This window comes from Pezoporus wallicus, unplaced genomic scaffold, assembly GCF_028554395.1.
Source record: "Pezoporus wallicus isolate ANWC-B61680 ecotype Strahan unplaced genomic scaffold, APGP_CSIRO_Pwel_v1 contig_13405, whole genome shotgun sequence".
Lineage (NCBI taxonomy): Eukaryota > Metazoa > Chordata > Aves > Psittaciformes > Psittacidae > Pezoporus > Pezoporus wallicus.
In genome coordinates this window covers 23,778-45,069 of record NW_026642323.1, presented here as the reverse complement: position 1 = coordinate 45,069, position 21,292 = coordinate 23,778, and the positions used below count along the sequence as shown (strand labels likewise).

The following is a 21,292-nucleotide window of genomic DNA, read 5'->3' as shown; positions in this document are numbered from 1 at the left end:
GATGAGAGATGAAGCAGAGTAAAGGTTATTAAAACACTGGGAAGACCTGAGAAGCTGTTTTTCACTACATGTGTATCAACATCTTCCAACTAACTACACATAAACCACTCACTGAAACCACCTTATCTTCAATAGCTCTACAAGAGCTTTAGATATGGTTTAGCAAAAAACACCAAAAAACCCCACTCCACAATGGATAAGCCCATCTATTTACACTGCTTAATATTTACTGGTGCTGAAAGGAGGACGTCAAGGTCTGTCTGATTTAGTGTAACAGAAAGCAAGTCTTAGTACCTGTGGCAGATGCAAATTCCACCTACCTTCACGCTTATATGGTAGTTGGAGCAGTAAAGCACTAAAAAAATGGCTACATCTGCCACTACAAGTTCAGTTGTGTCCATTATAAGCAAACCATCTAACCAACTTCAAAGTGTGCTTAGCATCAATGCAAAATGAGCAGCTGTATTTGTTTATCCTCCAATAAACTTACCCATAACAGAATGGAATTTGATATTCAACAGAAGCAAGAAAACTAACTCAGCCACCTATTACCAGCTTTAATGAAGAACCTGAAAAGCAGCTTATAATTCTGATCATGTAGCAGAGCTTTTCTAAGAAGAGAAAAATACTGTAGGAATTAAACCACTGTGAAAATAACTTGTAGAGTAACTAATACAAAATGAGCAAGTCCTTTGTTGTACAAAGTTTCTCCAACAGCTACTTTAATAAAGCAAGTCACATATAGTGGTGTGAGAAAACTAGGCAGAAAACCATCTCAACTATCCATAATTGACTCCATCAAAACCCCAAAGAATGACATATAGTCTGTTTCATTGTACTAAAACAATTCTAACTATATCCAGTACTAACTAACAGCAGATTGTTACGTATTCACAAGACTTTTCTTGCTATCACTATGGTGAAGGACTCAAATAGTATCACTGCATGTTAAAGACTGTTCTAAGCTCTAGATTCATGTGGCACTAAACTATGTCAATGTACCTTACTACTTCTAAAATACTACTGGTTTTGTATAAACCTGTTACCTTACCAACCTTTTCTTCAGAATTTTTAAGAATTTACTGATTTGCAATTTAATTTCACAAAATATTCACTGATCCTTTTAGTAAATGACTTTTGATCCTGCAAGGTTCTAAATACTTCAATTTTCACTGGCCTCAAAATTTTGTAACATGTATCTGGCACCTCAAATGAAGCCTAACAGCAGTACTGTATTTGAGAGTTACAGGAAACAAAAGGTGATCTAGACTACAGAAAAAAAGTGAAGAGTCTATGCCTGTTTCTGCATCAATAGGAATCTGTTCTGATTAAATTCAGCCTTAACTTCAGAAAATACCATAAATTAATGTCTTTGAAAAACACCATCTTCCTTCACTTTGGCTGCAAGACATAAATCAGCAGCTCATAATTAACGTATCCTAAACGCAGTATGTGAAGGCCTGTAAGGTCAGAACTTGACCAAAAAAAGTAAACCCAGGTCTCATCACATTTTAAAAAGTAACAAAACATTTAAGTGAAAAGCAGAAGTCCATCACCCATATTGCATTCTCAGAGAATACAATTCTTACTTCAAGAACATCCAACATCATCATGAACTTCAGACCTATGAAAATCTCAACTGGTTTAGCAAGGTTATTAACTATTTGTTAGTCACATTCTGAAATTAAACAAGAAGAAGAGTTTTGTTGTTTCTATTCTGTCACCCCTACGTTCATTTAGGTTCTTATTTAGTCTAATAGCAAACTCTGAAAAAGAAAGTTTATCTCGGAAGAAAAGCTGCATCATCAACACAACTGTTACCACAAACATTAACAGGACTGTTTGCTATGGAACTCAGTATCTCAGAAACTTCATTAACACAGCAGCATAAATCACCTTATACCATTTTTTAATATATATATATATATATCCTGTTTCAGATAACAGGCACTTCTAGATCAGTTGCTTTCACATAGATTAATGCTGTATAATGAATAGTTGACAGTGTACTTACTTTAGCGATCTGTAGCAACACAATGCAGTGTTTTATTGATTCTACCATGCTCTAAGAAAACAAAAATAACAGGAAAAAGAAACTTGCATTACTATTCTATAATATTTTGCATGACAGGTATTTGTATTTGTTATACAGAATATTAACTGAAATAGTGGGTGAGAACTAAAAGGACACTCAGTTCTGTAGAGCCCCTACTTTCCCTTCCCCCCCTTTTTTTTCCTCCAGAGACAAAAATATAGCAGTAGAAAACTGAAGTGTTCAAAAGCCACACACAACAAGGTTGTCAGGGTGAAATGTAGGTCAGCTTCAAACAAGTAAACTGCCATGTGAAAAGAAGCTGAGAGAGCTGTGCTTGTTTAATCTGAAGAAGAAAAGGCTTGGAGAGACCTTATCAATGGGCATCAGTATCTGATTAGGATGGCAGGGTGTGAAGAAAATGGAGCTACACTGTTTTCATTGGTGGCCACTGACAGGGCAACAGGCAATGGCCACACATTTTGAATCAAAATGCAGGAAATTCATCGTAAACCCAAGAAAGCACTTTTTTACTCTAGAGATGATCAGACACTGGAACAGGCTGCCCAGGAGTTTGCAGAGCCTCCACCCTTGGAATTACTCAATACCCAGGTACACTTGGTCCTGGGCAGCCTCCTCTAGCTGATCATGCTATGAGCATGGAGTTGGATTATGGACTTTCAGAGATTCCTTCCAACCTCAACTGTTCTATGATTCGACAATGCTAGACATAGATCTGAATACAGCACCAGAACCAGGCTGCCTCTGCCATCACACTGTTGGATGTAATATGGATTCCCACTTTTCTGTAAAAAGCTTTAAAAACTTCTCCAAGAAAATTAAGTGAATTTCAGAATCTCTATATAATACATATAAAAACTGAAGAAACTTACACTAGTTGTTTCTTTGAGACTTTCAATTTTCTGTAAAAGAAAAATCACAATAGTCGGTTAAATTTCCAGCAGCTGGGTACAGACACTGTATCTTGATCTTAAATTGAGGGAGGAAAGAAAAAGCAACCAACATGTTAAAGACTATTTCTGTATATAGACACAATTTTCATTTAGTAATTGACAAGACATAATCAAACTTGAAGATAATTAAAGCTTAAAGATGACAAGGTTGGGAATTTCTGAGCAGTGACATTAAACATATTTACCCATCAAGATCTACACTTCAGTTTTGCATAACATCAACGAAAATAAAACGCAGTGTGAAAACTCCAAGTTCAGTTTGTAGCTTTATACTGTATACTGAACAGTGGCACATGTCAATAATCAATATTACTTGACTTTACCATCATTCCAGTATAATAAACATATGCCATTAAGCACAGTTTAAAAATCACAGAAAAAACAGTGTACACGTGTTCTTGCTCTTTCTTCTAAGCCTCAAGTAAAAGTGCATCTGGAAATCTGCCCACTTAATTTTATCTAGAAACACTGGTTCATAAAGATTTCCTGTGGGGAACTGCACTTTAGGCATGCAAAAGGCATCTGCATGCCATTCTACACATTAGCATGTGCTATCCAAGGAGCATATGCATCCTGTTGATGTCCTTGGGTCTGCCTGCAGAAGCCAAAATTATTAAATTGGACTCAGCACTGACCCCCTCCTAATTCAATTACAGGACCTCTGTGCTTTGATTAATATGAGTGTCTTATGTGACTTGTGTCACAGCCTTTTTGATTCTTGAATAATCAAAGTGGTTAAAGGAACTTTTTTCTTCCACAGCACTACAAGCCAAATTCTACACTATCAGAGGGCAACATGCATCTATAAATCTACAGGAATGAAGTCTCAGCTCATGGATAAAAAGACAATAACAGCAGTGATGGCTTCCCAGACAATACCTGGGGAAAATTTGTTCAGCTATAATCTGTTCCATACACTACTCATAAGGTTGCTATACATTTTCTTTGTGATTAATTGGCAAGAGGTGGACAAACAGCACCCAACTTCAGCCTTTTCCAATGGAAATTTCCATGCTGATCTAGGAAATAGCATATCAGGGATGTTATATCACAAAGGTATATTACATTTACATCAGCTGCTAGCAGAGAAATATGTCACCAGCTACAAATTACATTGTTTTGTGTTTTGTTTTTCATGTCTTTACTATACTTCCAGTCCAAACTTTATCAACACATATTGAACAAAACATTTAAAATATGACAGCAGTGAAGTTTTGAGCCTTTCAGCACCAAAAAAGAATAGGTAATGTACCCAAACACAGATCTTGTCAGAGGAAAGATTATGCAGTTGAAATAAATCAGACTCAAAGCTTTACAGCCAACTGCAGGCAGCCATCAGTTTTGATTTTACTTTACCTATTTTTCCCTCAACATTTTATACAGTATTTACAGACCAAATAAACTCTATTTCATTCCCTTTACTGTTATCATCTTTGCTGAAAAACTGAAGGTGACATAAAGGCCATATAATGGAGTTCAGTCACACTGTTTTTCCCCTACCCATTGGTAATTTTCTGAACAACAAAGACATTGTTATTCTTACACGCAGGTAAAGACAAAAGGGTGTTTTGTCCAAGATGACACAGAAGATCTGAGACTGGAAAAACCTCAGGACTCCTGGTTTCCAACGCCTGTCCACAAATTAAATAATCATGATTTTACCTCTATTGAAATCTTCTTTGTGAACTGGCCATCTTAAGCAGTAATAGTATGCACTGATCCAGTATTTTTCACATTTGGGTGACAGACTCAGTCAGACTGACTCAGCCCCCAGGAAAACCCTTCTGAAGGGCACTGTCCCTGTCCTTCAAGGCTAAGCAAACACCAACATGGAACTCTGCATTTTCATGAGCAGTGTGCTTTTCACAATGGTGATGTAAAATAAGGTTTGTAAACTCTTCACCATAAGATCTCACACAAACACACTATAGACATGACACTGGGAAAAGAAAAACAAGTGGATAATCATTAGCAACAGAACTAGCATGCTTAAAATAGTGGATGGTTTAGAGAATAAGTTAGAAGAATGCTTGTATCTCATCTCATCAATTGTACAGAACTACACTGTTATGTATATGCTCTGCTACAATCCTTATAAATTTATTCTTACTATCTTTTGTTTAAGCTTCCATAAAAGTAAGCAATACAGATAATTTAGAAAATATGAAGCTATAAGGAAAAATCACAAGCAGGTAAAAAGAGGTATGCTGAAGATCAACAATAAAAATAAAATTCAAGAATATAATGTTCTACTAAAAGTAATCGTAATTTTCTCTCTTCAACATCCCTACTCTTTGAAAACTAATGGAGCTGAAATCTTAGCAAGACAGTTTCCCTAGTTTTAGGTAATGAATACATATATTTTCAAATGAAACATCAATTTCCTGCAGACTTACATTTGCAGAATGCAGCCACATGCTATACCTAATCTAATTAAATTGCAGGCTGCCGCTGAAACTACTCCATCTACTTGCTGCTTGTTGCACATCCTTGGCATCTGATTTTTTTTATGAAGCTACTGGTGACCCAACACAAAGCTTTGGAAATGATTTTTGCCTCATTCAATGATCCTGTAACTACAGAGGGATCAGCTCATTGAGCTAAGAGGGAGCAGAGGCATGTAGGCGTCGTAGCCAACTCTTAGAATCATTAAGATGTAAGCTGAATCTACAGGCTCAGGCACAGATTTACTTCACAAAAAATAATCATTGTCTAGTAGTGTAGCAAACAGCTTAAACAGGGTACACTTCCCTGTTTAAGTAACGTGAGCTTTGTTCCAGCCTGCCAAATGTATACCTCTGATGCTTTTGGATACTTACAGCTTTATTCTCCCCGATACGTGTGGTCAAGATAGTTTCACAAAACTGAACAGCAAGGTTCATGTCAAGTTCTTACCAATAATATTGCTAACACTGTAAGAAAAGTATGGTACTATTCTCATCTTCACCTTGAAACACCACTACCCTCAGGTCATGCACCTTCCTCTACTTCACACATAATCAGATATATACATTGTACTGCACCAACAGATTCAGCAGAACTGGCAGCACTGGTAGTTATCGTATGCTTGCAAGATAGAATGATCCCACTGCGTAGTAGCAGTAGTTGTACTTCTGCGAGGGGTATCAATATAACACAGCAAATTCGTGATAGTCACCATTTCCATCTTCAAATTTCATTGTTACATCTGTTCTGTATTCTTCCAAGTTCAACAGGATCATCATGTCTCAAAGATATCCAAGAGATCTTAAAGCATCTTGGAACACCTATACTCTATACCATTACCTTCAAAAACCCAAATATTCTATAACTAAAAACCAGCTGTCCTGGTTTCCAATGCTCTGTACACTTGCAAGAACAATAGCTAGGGTTATAGATGTCTGGCTGTATCACTCAGGCAGCTGGGAAGCAAATAACATTCAAATAACCAAATCTTGTTTCCTCAGAAGAAAAAACTATGGGTTGGATGGAAATATCCTGAGGTTACACTTAGCTCACAGTCTGATAGCTGAACCATACTTCCATGAACAAATAGGAGAACCACTCAATGCAGTCTCAAAAGCCTCCTAGCTGCTTTAGTACAGGAAGAGACAGGATCAAAAAAGTGCTTTGGCAGGTCTTTCATTTTTAATAGAGAATAAATATAGTAATAGCAACACTCATCAAGATTTAAAGCCAGAGGAAGCTGACATATTCTGAACAAGCCTCCTGCTTTCTCTATAAAGTCAATCCGTCTGTCCCATAGACACCTTGTAGAGATAAAGAAAGAAATCAGCACAACATGCAGAATGCCTCCGGGGATTAGAAGCACTGTCACAGAGAAAAAGAAAGTACTGCCTGGTCGGCAAAGAAGCATCTGGAGGGAGGTCAAACTTGAAGGAGAACTCTTCCCAGTAGGACACGCTGAAGGACAAACACAAAACCTTTAGATCTTCCTCTTTTGGTCACTTGTCTACAGATTAAACATATTTACACAGAGAATGCCTGTACTTTAAAATTTAAATTATTTTTAAAAATATTTAAAATTATTTGAATGACACCAAGCTGTGTGGTTCGGTTGATACCCTGGAGGGAAGGAATGCCATCCAGAGGGACCTTGACATGCTTGCAAGGTGGGCTGATGCCAACCTCATGAAGTTTAACCATGGCAAGTGCAAGGTCCTACACCTGGGTCGGAGCAATTCCAGGCACAGCTACAGGTTGGGCAGAGAAGAGATTCAGAGCAGCCCTGCAGAGAAGGACTTGGGGGTGTTGGTTGATGAGAAAATGAACATGGGCAGGCAGTGTGCGCTTGCAGCCCAGAAAGCCAACCGTATCCTGGGCTGCATTAAAAGGAGCATGACCAGGAGGTGATCCTGCCTCTCTACTCTGCTCTTGTGAGACCTCACCTGGAGTATTGTGTGCAGTTCTGGTGTCCTCAGGGGACTGGAACACCTCCCATATGAAGACAGGCTGAGGAAGCTGGGGCTGTTCAGCCTGGAGAAGAGAAGGCTACATGGAGACCTCATAGAAGCCTTCCAGTATCTGAACGGGGCCTATAGGGATGCTGGAGAGGGACTCTTCATTAGGGACTGTAGCGATAGGACAAGGGGTAACGGGTTGAAACTTAAACAGGGGAAGTTTAGATTGGATATAAGAAGTAAATTCTTTCCTGTTAGGGAGTTTGCGCGGGCAGGTGAGCAGGATGGTGAGCACTTGTCGTACGAGCAGGGCCTGGTCCGGGAGCTCTGCTCTGGCTGCCCCGGTGGTGGCCAGCGTAGGCACCCAGACAGAGCCAATGAGAGGGGAGGCTGCAGTGCAGAGCTCGGGGTGCAGAGAGTGCCTGCACCAGTCTTGTGAGGGAATGGTGCACAATGGGTAGGGCTGCACTCCTGCAGCAGGTGGCTGAGCTGCATGATGCTGTTAATAGACTGTGAGATGTCAGGGAAGCTGAGAGTAAGCAGGAATGCTTGCTCCTGGCCCAAACTGTGCAGGGGCCTCGAGCTTCACCTCTACCTTGGTGAGGCACTGGAACAGGTTGCCCAGGGAGGTTGTGAATGCTCCATCCCTGGCAGTGTTCAAGACCAGGCTGACGAGGCCTTGGGTGATACGATTTAGCATAAGGTGTCCCTGCCCACGGCAGGGGGGTTGGAAGTAGATGATCTTAAGTTCCTTTCCAACCCTAACTATTCTATGATTCTATGATTTTAAAAGCCTGTACATGCAGAAGGACTCCAGAGAGACCATCACTTGTGAAGTCCCTGAGATGCCACACAACACATCAAACAAGACGGGTAAGACATGAAAGGTCACAGACATTATAAATAATTAAACTAATCACAGAAAGCATCAAACTGTTTTCAAAACTGAAACCAAACACCAGCTTCTTTTTCATAAGTGAAACTGGGGGGAAAGAGGGAACTAGGATGAAATCCACTACTGCTTTATGATACTGGAATTACTGCATCTGCTGAAAACAAAAGCAACACCTCAGTAACAAACCCTTCATAAGGAACTATTAAATCCCTCCTCCACACCACACCAATTAACATACAAAACCAGCATGCTACTTAACTGCCAGACCCACACCATCAAGGTATGCTTAGACCTTTCTTAAACGTAGTGATCTGACTTACGAACTTGACTTTAAAACGGAATGGGAGTGATGCAAAAAGACACACACTCACTATAAAAAGGCAGTGCTCCCCTCAGAGCAAATTACATTTCTGACATGCTCACCTACGGTGAATGAGCTGTGGTATTTTCAGACTTCCAACATGTGGCACGCTAGTCACAGAACTATGCAGGATGCAGACTGGTTATGTGAAACACATGATTCTTAGGGCTGTTTTTTCTTCAGATTAGCTTTGCTATTCCTACAAACATTAAACACTCATCCTTGTTACAGATTTTGAAATTTAAGTTAAAAATGTTTTTGACTGCTGGATAATAGAGGAATAATCATTTCCTACAGACTGAAATTGTTTTTAACATGACATCCAATATTACTAAAAATTCTATTTGCAACCTATTCACAACACAAATAACATCGGTTATTCAAATTGTTCTGATTTCTACAACTTGATGAATTTGAACTGTACTTTAAATTTCTACAGACTATATTGATGCACAAAACCCTCTGATAAAACAAAATAAGCAGTATTTAAGACAAAATGTACTTGCTTTTCTCTGTTCATCATCTTTGCAGTTCTGGAGCTTTTCATCAAAGAGCTAAAAGAAAGAGATACTTGTGAAAATCCTGGAAGTGTTATTTTTCCATATAAAAATCAGTCAGAAACACTGACATTTCAAAAGCAAAAGCTTTAAATTCTTAAGTTATACAATCCTAGCATTCCAGGGTCTTTAATAATAATAATCCCAGTATTATAACCAAAAGCAGTTTTTGCCTAATATTTCTTAACAGCATTAGCGATAAATTTGTAATTGATTTCTCATATCCCATCTTGCAGAGACCAGATTTCAGACCCTGGCTAGTTCCACTGCTCAGCCTGACATGATTCTACCACAGTTTGAACAAAAAGGTGTGGTTAATTAATGCAAGTAAAACTCATCATAACACTTCAAAGTGCCTTTCTTTCATTTCAGCAAAGATTTCAGGGGTTTCTCAAAACAACTTCAACCTTTACCAACCCTTTCAGGTACTTTGTTATTCAGGTACACGCTTCAAATCATGTAAGGTTTGTAAGTGCTTCTCCTGGGAATACATACAGTGATTTCCCAGCATTAACTTCTACTTATTTTTCTTAAAAGTGGAATATGAGATGCAGCTAAGCAAAACAAAACAAATTATTACTGAAAAGCCTGCGTGTATATTTAACACAAACTGAGCTAAAACAGTTAAAAGTTACCTCTAGAGTGCATATACAAAAAGCCATTAAATACAAGTTGTTCAAGGAAGAAAAAAAGATTTAGGGTAATGCTCCAAAGTTCATTATATCCGCCCTTGCTCAGAAAAGAGGCTGTAATTGTTAGTAGGTGAGCTACAGTTCTTCACTCACCTGCCTGCATAAAACCTACTCATGTGTTTTCTTTTCCCCTTAAGGGCTGATTCCTGGCTCTAAAAAAAAACCAACACTGATCTCTGCCCATCCTCAAATTCGATCTTCTTTCATTATTAATAAATTCCTATACCCACTCCCACAGCTGGCCTGAAATAACAATTAGAAGGTGTAAAGATTTAAATACCTCCTTCAGTGAAGCGTGCTGGACGGCTCTGGAGCTGGAGAAAAAGCTGTCTCCTGATCAAGCCTTTGCAATTTAGCTTTGAATTTTGTTTGCACCTCTTCTGCCTACCTCCATTTTTGCTGGTATGCTCTTCCCCCTCTCTGCCCTCCCCTGCAACTGAATTTTGCTGAATAACCCACATGCATTGCTTGCTCATGATATCAGGGGAAAAGAATCCAAACCAGCAGAACTGAAGCCATCTTAACAGCAATTTTAACCTGCTGAGTCATGGGAAAAAGTGTCCTAACCAGCAGCATAAACTTTTTTTCTCAATAAGGTGAGTATTTTGATAACTTCATTACCTTCCCACCTACTCTTAAAATAAATGTACAAAGCGTGAAGGAATTGTATTTGTATAAAAAACGTGCAGAATGTTTTCACTCAAGGAAACAGATTTCACTCAAGGAACAAATTATCTATCACTGCTGTAACACAGTCTGAAACTATGTACAACTGTTGTTACGTACTACTTGACAACATTTTCCTCAAGATATATTCTAAAATGTTATCAGCAGTACAATGATTTAATTAGGTTAAAATTCAGTTTGAGTTATCCCTGCCACTTCTATCAAGCTATGTATACAAAAGAATATTTCAGCCATTATAAACCGTTCCATAAAATCTGTTTGTGATATTCTAAATTTTCTTACTCTGACAATCCCAAAATCCGTTCTAAAAGAAAGGCATTTTCAGCTTATTTCTGCCCTTAGCTCATACCTCTTAATTTTTACACTTCTAGTAAAAATCTCTTTATTTCAGTATTTAGAACTTACGTGACATTTAAGGTAGGGAAAAAGAGAAGATAAAAATCTATTGGCACGCTTCATATGTAAAAATAAAAGATGTTTTCTCCAGTTCCGTCAGCTCATTCAGATGAGCTCTCTCTGCATCCCACAATTACTAGACCAAGTGCTAAGCATAACACATGACTCTTTCCCTCTCTCAACAGTCTCTCCCTCTGTTGACCTTCCTTTCAGTCAGACCCTGAAACCCATGCTGACAAGCAGACTCCAATACACCAGTTAGTCACCATACCTTCAACTGGTCTATCAAGATCTGTAAGTAAGCATCGGCCTCTGTAAGTTTCTTGTCAAAATCATGAACGCTGGGAACAAATCCTGAATCCACACCCTAGATGTAGTAAGAATAAAAGATATTATTAGTTACGGAGGATGAAAAAGAGATAACGAAAGTATGGGTTTTGCCTGCCAGCTGACTGATAAAATAATGCCTTGCCTCTCATCCTGCCATGTGGAAAAACAGGCAAACAGCTGAACGCATTTGTCTTCCATTTGCAGCTAAATCAGTAACAGCAAACTGCTACGCATTTTCAGTGGCGGTATAATCAGCACACACCAGAGTATTTCATTACTTGTGATTGAATGAATCCCCTTAAATTACACTAATTAAAGCTTCTTTTGAAAATGTAAAGGAGAATTCAAATTTTTCTGAAGACTGTCTTGTGATTTCATATCCCTACATCTCAGTTAAGGAAGACAAACCAAACCCAATAGGATGACTGCACTTTCCACACTCAGACAACACTGCTCAACGCACACCTTCTAACCGTTAACTAACTAAACCACCAAGTGCTGAATCTTGCCTAAAATAAGGACCCAACTTTCTGCTGAAAAAAAAAAAAAATAAATAAAAAAAATTATTGCTGGTTCCTTTACAGCTCTAATGATTTCCATCCTTGTCACTGTATTTGATTTCTTACATTTTGTTGCATATATCCCAAGAAGTACAAAGTAACAGGGCCATGAGAATGATTATATTTTCTTGCTTGAAAAGTTGTTTCCCTTCACAATATACAACTCAAAGCCCACTTCTGCATACAACATAATCTCTACCTTTAAACTGATAAACCATGTATATACTTGAATGAACTCCCTCTGGGTCACCACATTTTTAATTACAGGAAAGAAAAGAGAAGATTCTTGGAATTGATTACTTCTGACTTCATGTTGGGGCTGCCCAGCCTGGAGAAGAGAAGGCTACATGGAGACCTCATAGCAGCCTTCCAGTATCTGAAGGGGGCCTATAGGGATACTGGGGAGGGACTCTTCATTAGGGACTGTAGTGATAGGACAAGGGGTAATGGGTTAAAACTTAAACAGGGGAAGTTTACATTGGGTATAAGGAAGAAGTTCTTTACTGTAAGGGTGGTGAGGCACTGGAATGGGTTGCCCAGGGAGGTTGTGAATGCTCCATCCCTGGCAGTGTGCAAGGCCAGGTTGGATGAAGCCTTGGGTGACATGGTTTAGTGTGAGGTGTCCCTGCCGATAGCAGGGGAGTTGGAACTGGATGATCTTAAGGTCCTTTCCAACCCTAACTATTCTATGATTTTATGCACATGTGCTATGCAAACACATTTCAGGTTTGTTTATAAAATACCTTTAAGGCAAATGGAACTGCAAAACAAATATCAAAGCACTCCCAGCTGAAGAAAATTCATAGAATCTTAGAATGGTTTGGAAAAGACCTTAAGATCACTCAGTTCCAACCCGCCTGCCATGGGCGGGGACACCTCACACTAGACCATGTCACCCAAGGCTCTGTCCAGCCTGGCCTTCAACACTGCCAGGACTTCTAGGATGCACAGCTAGTTGAGAACCTCAAAGGTCTGAATGCATGAAGACCAACCATTGGGGAAAACCACATTTAAAACAGGGGAAGATGAGCAATCGGTATTTGTAAAATCCTGTATTAGCAAAGTTCCATATCAGCATAACATTTTCTCTGTCAATACAGTTTCTTTTATTTTTATATGATAATGGGTCATCATATTAAGAGCTTCACTGATGGCTCTTCGGAGATGTGAACACTTGTGTGCAATACAGGAACGACTTGCTCTTAGGCCTGTCAAGCTATGTGGGCAGTATCACACACACCCTACAACATACAGCCATGTGCTGACCGTAGAAGATGCTCTTCTTTATTCATTTGCCAAATCATAAATTCTGCTATGAACACCCAAATCTTGACAACATTCTACATCAGTAAATCTATCAATACAGATTAGTTTGTAAACCGGCATGAAAAGAATATACTTCACCCTGTATTAGACAGTTAACACTGGACAAATTTAGGAATAATATTTTGAAACAAGGAGGGGGGAGGGGAAGAAAACAACTATTTTGACTATGCTCAGAAATCTAAGAGAAGACAAAAACCATCCAGTGTAACAAGTTACCAAAAAGAAATTAACAGGCAGAAAGGAGCATCCTCTCAATCACGAAACTTTTGACACTCCCTCAAACCAGTCAAGTTTAAATTACATCAAAACTGGATATGAAACTATGCGAAATGAGTATTCTATTTCCCTGTTGAAAATTGAATTGTCTGCACAGCTAGCAGCCAACACTATCATTTCAGCAAATGGTCTAGCAAACTCAATTGAAAACACCTGGAGGTCAGGTTTCATACACCAAAACTGCATCTTTTTTTTCATACAGGAAAACTGCATGAGCTGGTCTCACAATGAGAAGGGGCTTGGACTAGGGAACTTTGAGGGGTCTTCTGCTGCTGAAGTTATGATGAGAGTTTAAAATAAGCACATTCAACTTATTAAAAAGAACCCAGACTGCTTTAGATCTTCAGAAACACGCCGATTCTTTCTTACTGTCAGTACCAATCCAGAGTAATATAACCTGTTTTTCCACTGAATAACTAGATCTATCGATAAGCACACTTTATTTACCTCAAATAACAACTACTACTGGCTGTGGAGGCAAGGAATTTACCAGACTTCCAGTCTGCCCACCACTCCCCAGAACAATACATTTAACATCTGACTCCTCCCCACAAAGAAACCTGTATTGGTAACAAATCTAGAGACAAGAGAAAAAGGTAGCATAGCATTCTTTCCTTCATCCCTTCCTCCCTCCTACAACTTCTAGGATGTTCTCTTCAGGACATATCGAAAGCTTCAAAGACTAGGCAAGGATGGGGTGAAAAGACTGCATCACCCTTAGAAGCAGCATACCAGAAAAATTTAAATATATTTAGCAAATAAAAGCATTACAGCAACTCGACCTCTGTGAAAGACAAACAGCAATGAAGGCAGGAAAACAAAGGAAAAGATAGAGGCAACAGCGAGGACTTGACAAGAGCTGTCCTTCCAGAATAGCTATATTTGGGGAGGAAAAGAGAAAGCTGTACAGAGCAGGCTTCCTTGTCGTTCTGAGGATACTTCTGCTGTATTCTTCATCGTGTTAGGATTCCAAGTAACAGAAAAAAAATCTTGTGGCAGTTAGTTTAAAGAAGCAAGTAAGTGTTTTCCCTCCATCCGCAATACCTCAGCAGAAACATATCCCTTGCCTACAGCATGTTTGATTCTGTCAAGTAGGACACTGCCTACAAAAATAGACAAAAAGTGACAGAAAACTGAGGAAAATCAACAAATCTACTAGTAAGGGCAATAAACAATGGCACCTTCTTGTCTTTTATTTGTGACAAAGATAAGCATCTTTTTCCTCTGCTAGACTTTTAAAGCAATACTGAAAGCTTGGAATGTGAATGTCTCAAAACAGATTTAAAATCTCAATGTGGAAACTAACCTGGGTTAAAACTAAACTCAGAAAGGCAGGACAGCAGCAAAAGAAGTTCTGGATTGGGCCAGACCAGAATCCAGTTCCAGCTTCAGCTGTTCTTGCCATACTGCCTCTTCCCCTTTTGCTACGAGAAGCGAGACAGGACTGCTTCCAGCAGCAGTACCAACTCTGAAGTACTGGTGAAACCATGGTGAACTCTTCACATTTAAGCCATTGTATCAGTCTTCACAGCAACCATCCCAGATTCGCTTCTTCACGTATCATTTCCTTACCCTGCTATTTGCTACCTCTGAAGTAAATACCCTGTTTAAATTATGAAGGTTATCTGGTTACTTTTCAGTCCCTTTGTCTCCACAGGGAGCCCCCTTAGAGGCAGAAATAATTTGAGGCATTACCTGAAAGGTTTTCATAAGTTTGGGTAGGAAATTGTTTGTAGCCTACAAGCATTTAAAGACTCTCTAATGTGGATTATCACTGTCATATCTGCTCAGAAAGCATGAAAGACATCCTATTTGTGGAATGTGCAAGTTTCAGCTTTGTATTTTTATTTTAAATCAAGTTGGCAGTTAGTTGTCTTTTATGCAATTCTCAACAGTGTCTTTAGTTGCCGCTTTAAGACACCAAGATACTCTAGCAGCACTAGAATGGCAGAAAGGAAAAGTACATTTCAAGACATGAGATTTAAGGCAAGAGTAAGTTTGAAATCTTTGGATAACACGGGGAAAGAGGAGAGGGAGGGGAAATCTCCCCCTTTCCCCCTCCCCCCAAGTATTGCTCATCCCTCCAGTTCAGGATCCTACAGACAGGATCCTAACACTACCAGAATACAGGCACACATTCAGCCATTTAAAATTTAGTCAGTCTTTTTACTGAACAAGAATATAGTTACTGGTGTTCTCCAGGTAGATTCATATTTTAACAGCAGTCTTGCAACTCTCGGATCAAAGAAGAAAGTTACTGTGGTCCTAAAAGACATGAGTTATCTTCAAGTGGGTTTCACACACAAGAGAATTCCAGAGGCAAAAAGTACATGCAGCACTAGGGTGGCACTTGAAAGGCAGACAAGGACGTTTATGCTAAACAAGATAACTAGAAGCACCTCCTGTCTGAATGGGATTGCTGTTTGGAACAAGATACTGCTGAGGAACAGAAGAAAATTTGAGGTAACTTCTCACCCTCCTACCTCTGCCCAGGCAAACAAGAAAGCTCAGCCACAATACACCTTCACCCCATGCTCACCCTCCACCCCCCTTATCTCTCGTGGGTGTAAAGCAACTGATGTGCAGCCACTGCAAAGCTGCTGACCTCGTAATGCCACAACAATAACATCTTGGGAAGGGGAAAGGGAAAAGCACTGTTGGATTCAGAGCTGTACTTCCAATGCTATCACACCATTGACTGTTCAAGGGCTTTTCAATAGGCAAAGCTAATCCTTAGGAACTGTGCATATTTTTAGTAATGCCTTTAATACAACAACATACAAAAACACAGCAAGCAGAACAACAGGCTTCAGTTTCAGGATCTAGAGAAATTTCATTACAAGTGTATCTGAAACATTTCCTCCCTATTCTTACTTCATTTGGACACATTACTGTCAGCTCTCTGGACAGCAAGGATCCCGTTACTCATTCTATTTATGACTCAGTTCTCCCTCAGCTCCTTGACTGTAGCTCATTCTTGCAAGTTTAGGCTTGTTGTGGGAAGTGTGTGCTTAATTATTCTTAACTGTTTCAAAAACACTTCCATTATCATGACTGAAGGACAACACTGTAGGCAAAAATAAACTTAGCAAGAGTAATCAGACTAGAGAACACCCAGAGCCACTTCACCTCTCCACCTTGCATTAATTCCTTATCCTTGCTGATTTGGTTCACACAACACAGGAACTATGTTTCAGTATGCTTTCTCTAACAGATCTAACAGTCTAACAGATGTGTGTTTTACACTACGAAGGAAACTTCCCCAAAGTCTGACTTTCCAAACTCAAACACTCCAGTACCAGAACAGGCATGGAAATCTGAAAAAGACTCAGAAAAAGATACATCATTTTGGACAAAACCAGATGTATAAAGGTTTTATCTGACAGATAACTATGCTGCTGTTTGCGACAGAAACTAAGAACCCAAGAAAATACCCTCACAGAAAGTAATCTCTGCTACAGCACTGAACCCCCATCCATACCCGTTGAGCCAATAATCCTCCGAAAGAACTCATTTGACTTTATCGTCCAGATAAATAGGAAAGCAAAAGAACATCAAGTGCATGAAGCGGCGTTTTGTTTTAAATGTTAACGGAAGACAGGGCGTGTTTGTATACAAGGAGCTCTTGTAACCGGATGAAAGCATCCCTGCGGGCACGCAGGGCACACGAACTCGGCAGCGCTCCCCTTGAGGAATCACAGCCGCTCCCGGAGGCTCCGCCAGGCCCCCTGTACAGGAGGCCCTGCTCGCCCGCCCCGCTGGACCCTGCTCCGGAGGGCTGCCTAACACCGACCTCTGCCTTGGGGCCGACCCGAGGGCCTCTCCAGCCTCAACTAGGACTGGCAGCGGCCGGAGCCGTTCGGCCGCTGCGGGCAGGAGGCAGCGCTCGGCTCCCAGTCGTGAGGCGCCGCGGCGGGAAGGACACCCGGCAGCCCCGGCACCTGCCCCCCCCCGTCCTTCCCTGCCCCGTACTCACACCGGCCATTCCTCCGCGCGGCGCGGCGCAGAGCGGTGGGGCTGGCTGCCCGCCCGCCGGGCCCCGGCAGCGCCGCCTCGGCCGGGGAGGGCACTGGAGGAGCGGGGAGGGGAGGGCAGGACCCCCCCGAGGCCGTGGCTCCGGCCCCGCCGCTCGCCCACATCACGAATAAGGCGGCCGCCGATTGGCGGGCGGGCGGCGCCCGATCCTCCCTGCGGGGAATGGCGGTCACCGGGAGGGGGGTGCCCCGGCAGCGGCTGAACCTCCGTGAGGAGCGGGCGGGCAGCGGGCCGCTTTCAGGAGGCACTCAGAGGTTTCAGCTAGGAGAGGGGCACCGGCGATGGCCGCCCTTCCTCCCTGCTCATGGAATAAAGCTGTGTAGCAAGGGGGTACAGTCCTGTTTCATTCTTTCACCGGTATCTCCTCAGCAGCTCAAGCCAAAGGAGATGAAGAGCCTTGAACTGGATCCCAGCTCACCCAAAAGCAAGGGCCTCGAACAAAAAGGTTATGTGACTAGCACACTGCAGAAGGGGCTTGAAAATGAATGGTGAACGCAGTGGTGGGCCACAAGGTGTTACACTCAATGGGGAACATACTTAAGAGGGATGAGGATTTGGTGCTTGGTAATCAGTTTTAGATTTTTCAGTAATTCTCTCAAAGATTACTAGATAAATTACTAACAGAGGCTTTTTTATCTAAATATGCCTTACTTGGAAAAGAAAAAGCCCTCCTGGAACGTGAGCAGGTAATGTTAGCAGGAAACACTTCCATTATTAGTGGTAATCCTGAAATCTATGTCTTCCCATAAAAACTACTGTCACCATTTCTAGAGAGCATGGAAGCATGTGTGATAAAAACCACAGTGCATCCTGGTGTTTCATTTCTGTGCTCTGTATCTCCAAGCCACAAAAAGTCTTTCAGGTGGAGAAAACTGCATAGATTCCTTCATTTCAGAACCTGAATAGGACCACTAATGTTCACCTATTCACCTTCTCCTTGCTGAGGATGGGGAAAGAAGCATCCTTTGGGAGTGAGCTGACCCTTCTAAATCCACATGATAATCTCTGTCTCCTCACACCTGCTGCAGAATAGTGTGCTCAGACACTGTCCAGATGAAGAGATTACTTCTCAAATATCCATGACATGTTACTAGGGATACAAAGCTGATTGGCAAACTGGAATTTTTATCCAGGGATCTGCTGTCCACTGGAAAATCTGCAGTGGTCTTTAGCAGTGAAAAAGACCAGAAACCACTGTTTAGTGGGAAATTAAGGTAAATTGATTGAGATAGCACAAGTGCCTAAATTTGGGTGGCATAAATTCAGGCTTGTTCTAACTCTTTAGACTAGGCAAACATCTGAATCAGTCTCTCTACATTAGGGATATTAGGTATTTTAATGTATCTTTCTTTGCAATCATTGAGAGACCAAATTCTCTTGCCATACTCCAAAAGCATACCAAAATTATATCAACACAAATAAGGCATACGTGTTTTAAGATTTCTACACTGTCGGCACACACTTTTGTGGTACAAACCAACTATGAGAAAGTCCCTTTCATGAAGAGCTGGGTTTCTCTCCAGGGCAAAAATAAAGGTTTAGCAAGTCTTATGGACACGACCAAGTCAAGAACATTGCCAGAAACTGATCTTACATAACTACCACTAACAACTCTCAGTCCAACCATCTGCTTTTAGAACTAGGAAACTCCTGATATCCAGCTTACACAGTGGATTTAAACATAGCTATTTACTATTTTTGTCATCCAGAAAGATGTTCAATACTGCTGTCTCATTTTAATTTCAAAATTAGGTGGTGTAGAAGCACACAACAGGCTTGACCCAAAAATCACTAACTCCTGGTTAAAAAAAAATAACTACATAGAACCACAGAATAGTTAGGGTTGGAAAGGACCTTAAGATCATCCAGTTCCAACCCCCTTGCCATGGGCAGGGACACCTCACACTAAACCATGCCACCCAAGGCTTTGTCCAACCTGGACTTGAATACTGCCAGGGATGGAGCATTCACAACCTCCCTGAGCAACCCATTCCAGTGCCTCACCACCCTAACAGGAAAGAATTTCTTCCTTATACCAAATGATATCCAATACATGTACAACAGTAAGTCTGTTACTGTCAGTTAAAAACCTGAGTTACTAAAGAGAAGACTTATGCTGACTTTTCATGATGGTAAAACAAGAAACTAGTAACAGAAAGACTCAAACCTAATCTCAGGTACTGATACTTGTATCTTACTATATATGACTGCATAGGCTATGATCAGATGTTATACAGGATTTGTTAGCAGTCATGCCACTGTAATTCATTACTTTGAGAAAAAGAAAGTAAAACATGCTAGAAGTGAAATTGAAACTTGCCTGAAGCTGGAGGGTATGGCGGAGAATGGTGTCCTCTAAAGCATGAATCCACTTTTCTCTCTCATCAGCATCTCGAGCTGAAAAAGTATTCAAAAGAGATTGTTAAATTATATGCAGTCTTCTATACTAAAAGCCATAAGCAAACAGATCAGATGTCCTCCCTAAATATGGAAAATAAATAATACTATCTTTGTGAAGTCATCAAGGACCTAATTCCACGGTTGTCTTAATATCCTGTTTATTCTTCTGTGGTTACAGCTCTGTAACATTATTATGTTAATGTACTCTATGGTACTGCAGAGATGTTTTAAATAATCATGTAAGCAAAAAAATTCTATGCTCTAGTAGAAAAATTATTCTACTAATGACTCTGTACTATACATGTGAAATAAAAAATATAAGAATATGATAAATATGATAAATATAAGAATAGTTTTGTATTATTGCTATTTGTGATTATCTATCCCTTGTCCACCTGTAGGGGCATAGATGCAAAGAGAGTCTGCACAGACACTCTTCATTGAATTCATTAAGTTATTGTCAAATTTTCTTAGTTACAAGAAGCTGTTCAACCTCTAATAAATTATCCAGCAATTCTACTTCACGTGTACAGCGTAACTTCGAATAGGTTAGCCTTTCAGATAGGGATTCATAAGACACGACAAACACCTCGAACAAGTCACTAGTGTGAATAATGAAGCACAAATAAACTAAAGTATATAATAAACATTTTTTAAACTCAATTCTACTTGAAAACTGAATAAAACCTGATTCATATGTTAATGGCAACACAAATAATATTTTCATACTCCTGCAAGAGACCACCATGCAGTTTTAATTAAGAATCCAAGTCTAAGTCTGTGCTTTAAGAGTGTTTAAAGAACACAAGAGCGAGCAGGGCCAGCGGACTCTAGGTGAATAAAGATGAGAAAAATCCACAGGTATTAAATAGACTGCAAACAAACTAGCCCATATACAGATTTAGAATAGTTATTGACAATTGTTTCTAGTTCCTCATTCAAGTGGAAGGTATTTAAAAGAAACAGGAAGCCTGCTAAAAGCAAGGAAAACTTAACTGAGCTAGCATCTATTATGAATCAGAGAACTAAGATTCCTATCTGGCTTATTTGTTATGGAATTCAGAGGAAATATCTTTAAGGTATTATATTGAAATGTGCTCTCCAGACTCAAAGTGCTTTGTTTTTCAGTGTTCCCTTTCTTAACCTTATGTTTCCATTGCTTGTATTCTTTGAAATTTTGCAGCTCAAACCCATCCATACTTAAAACCACCGTAGATCTTCTAAATGAGTTAAATAAACCCTCATTTAGGAAATTACTTATTATTTTTTCACATATCCATTTTTATAAAGGATATTTAATTGGCCAGAGGAAGGGATGAAGGAAGGAGAATAGGAAATCCACAGAAGAAGCTCTCTATGTCTCCCTGGCTT

At 40.1% G+C, this 21,292-nt stretch overlaps 1 protein-coding gene across 3 annotated transcripts in view; it reads right to left on the bottom strand.

Moving 5' to 3' along the window:
- The window catches only part of OSBPL9 (oxysterol binding protein like 9), a 63,003-nt gene that overhangs the window by 18,239 nt on the left and 23,472 nt on the right, over nucleotides 1-21,292 (bottom strand). For all 3 annotated transcript variants that reach the window (XM_057428901.1, XM_057428900.1, XM_057428902.1), the window contains exons 4-8: nucleotides 19,842-19,918; nucleotides 11,266-11,361; nucleotides 9,169-9,216; nucleotides 2,926-2,955; nucleotides 2,015-2,065 (exon numbers count right to left, since the gene is read on the bottom strand). In XM_057428901.1, coding sequence (XP_057284884.1) covers nucleotides 2,015-2,065; nucleotides 2,926-2,955; nucleotides 9,169-9,216; nucleotides 11,266-11,361; nucleotides 19,842-19,918 — 302 coding nt within the window. The remainder of the gene's footprint in view (nucleotides 1-2,014; nucleotides 2,066-2,925; nucleotides 2,956-9,168; nucleotides 9,217-11,265; nucleotides 11,362-19,841; nucleotides 19,919-21,292) is intronic.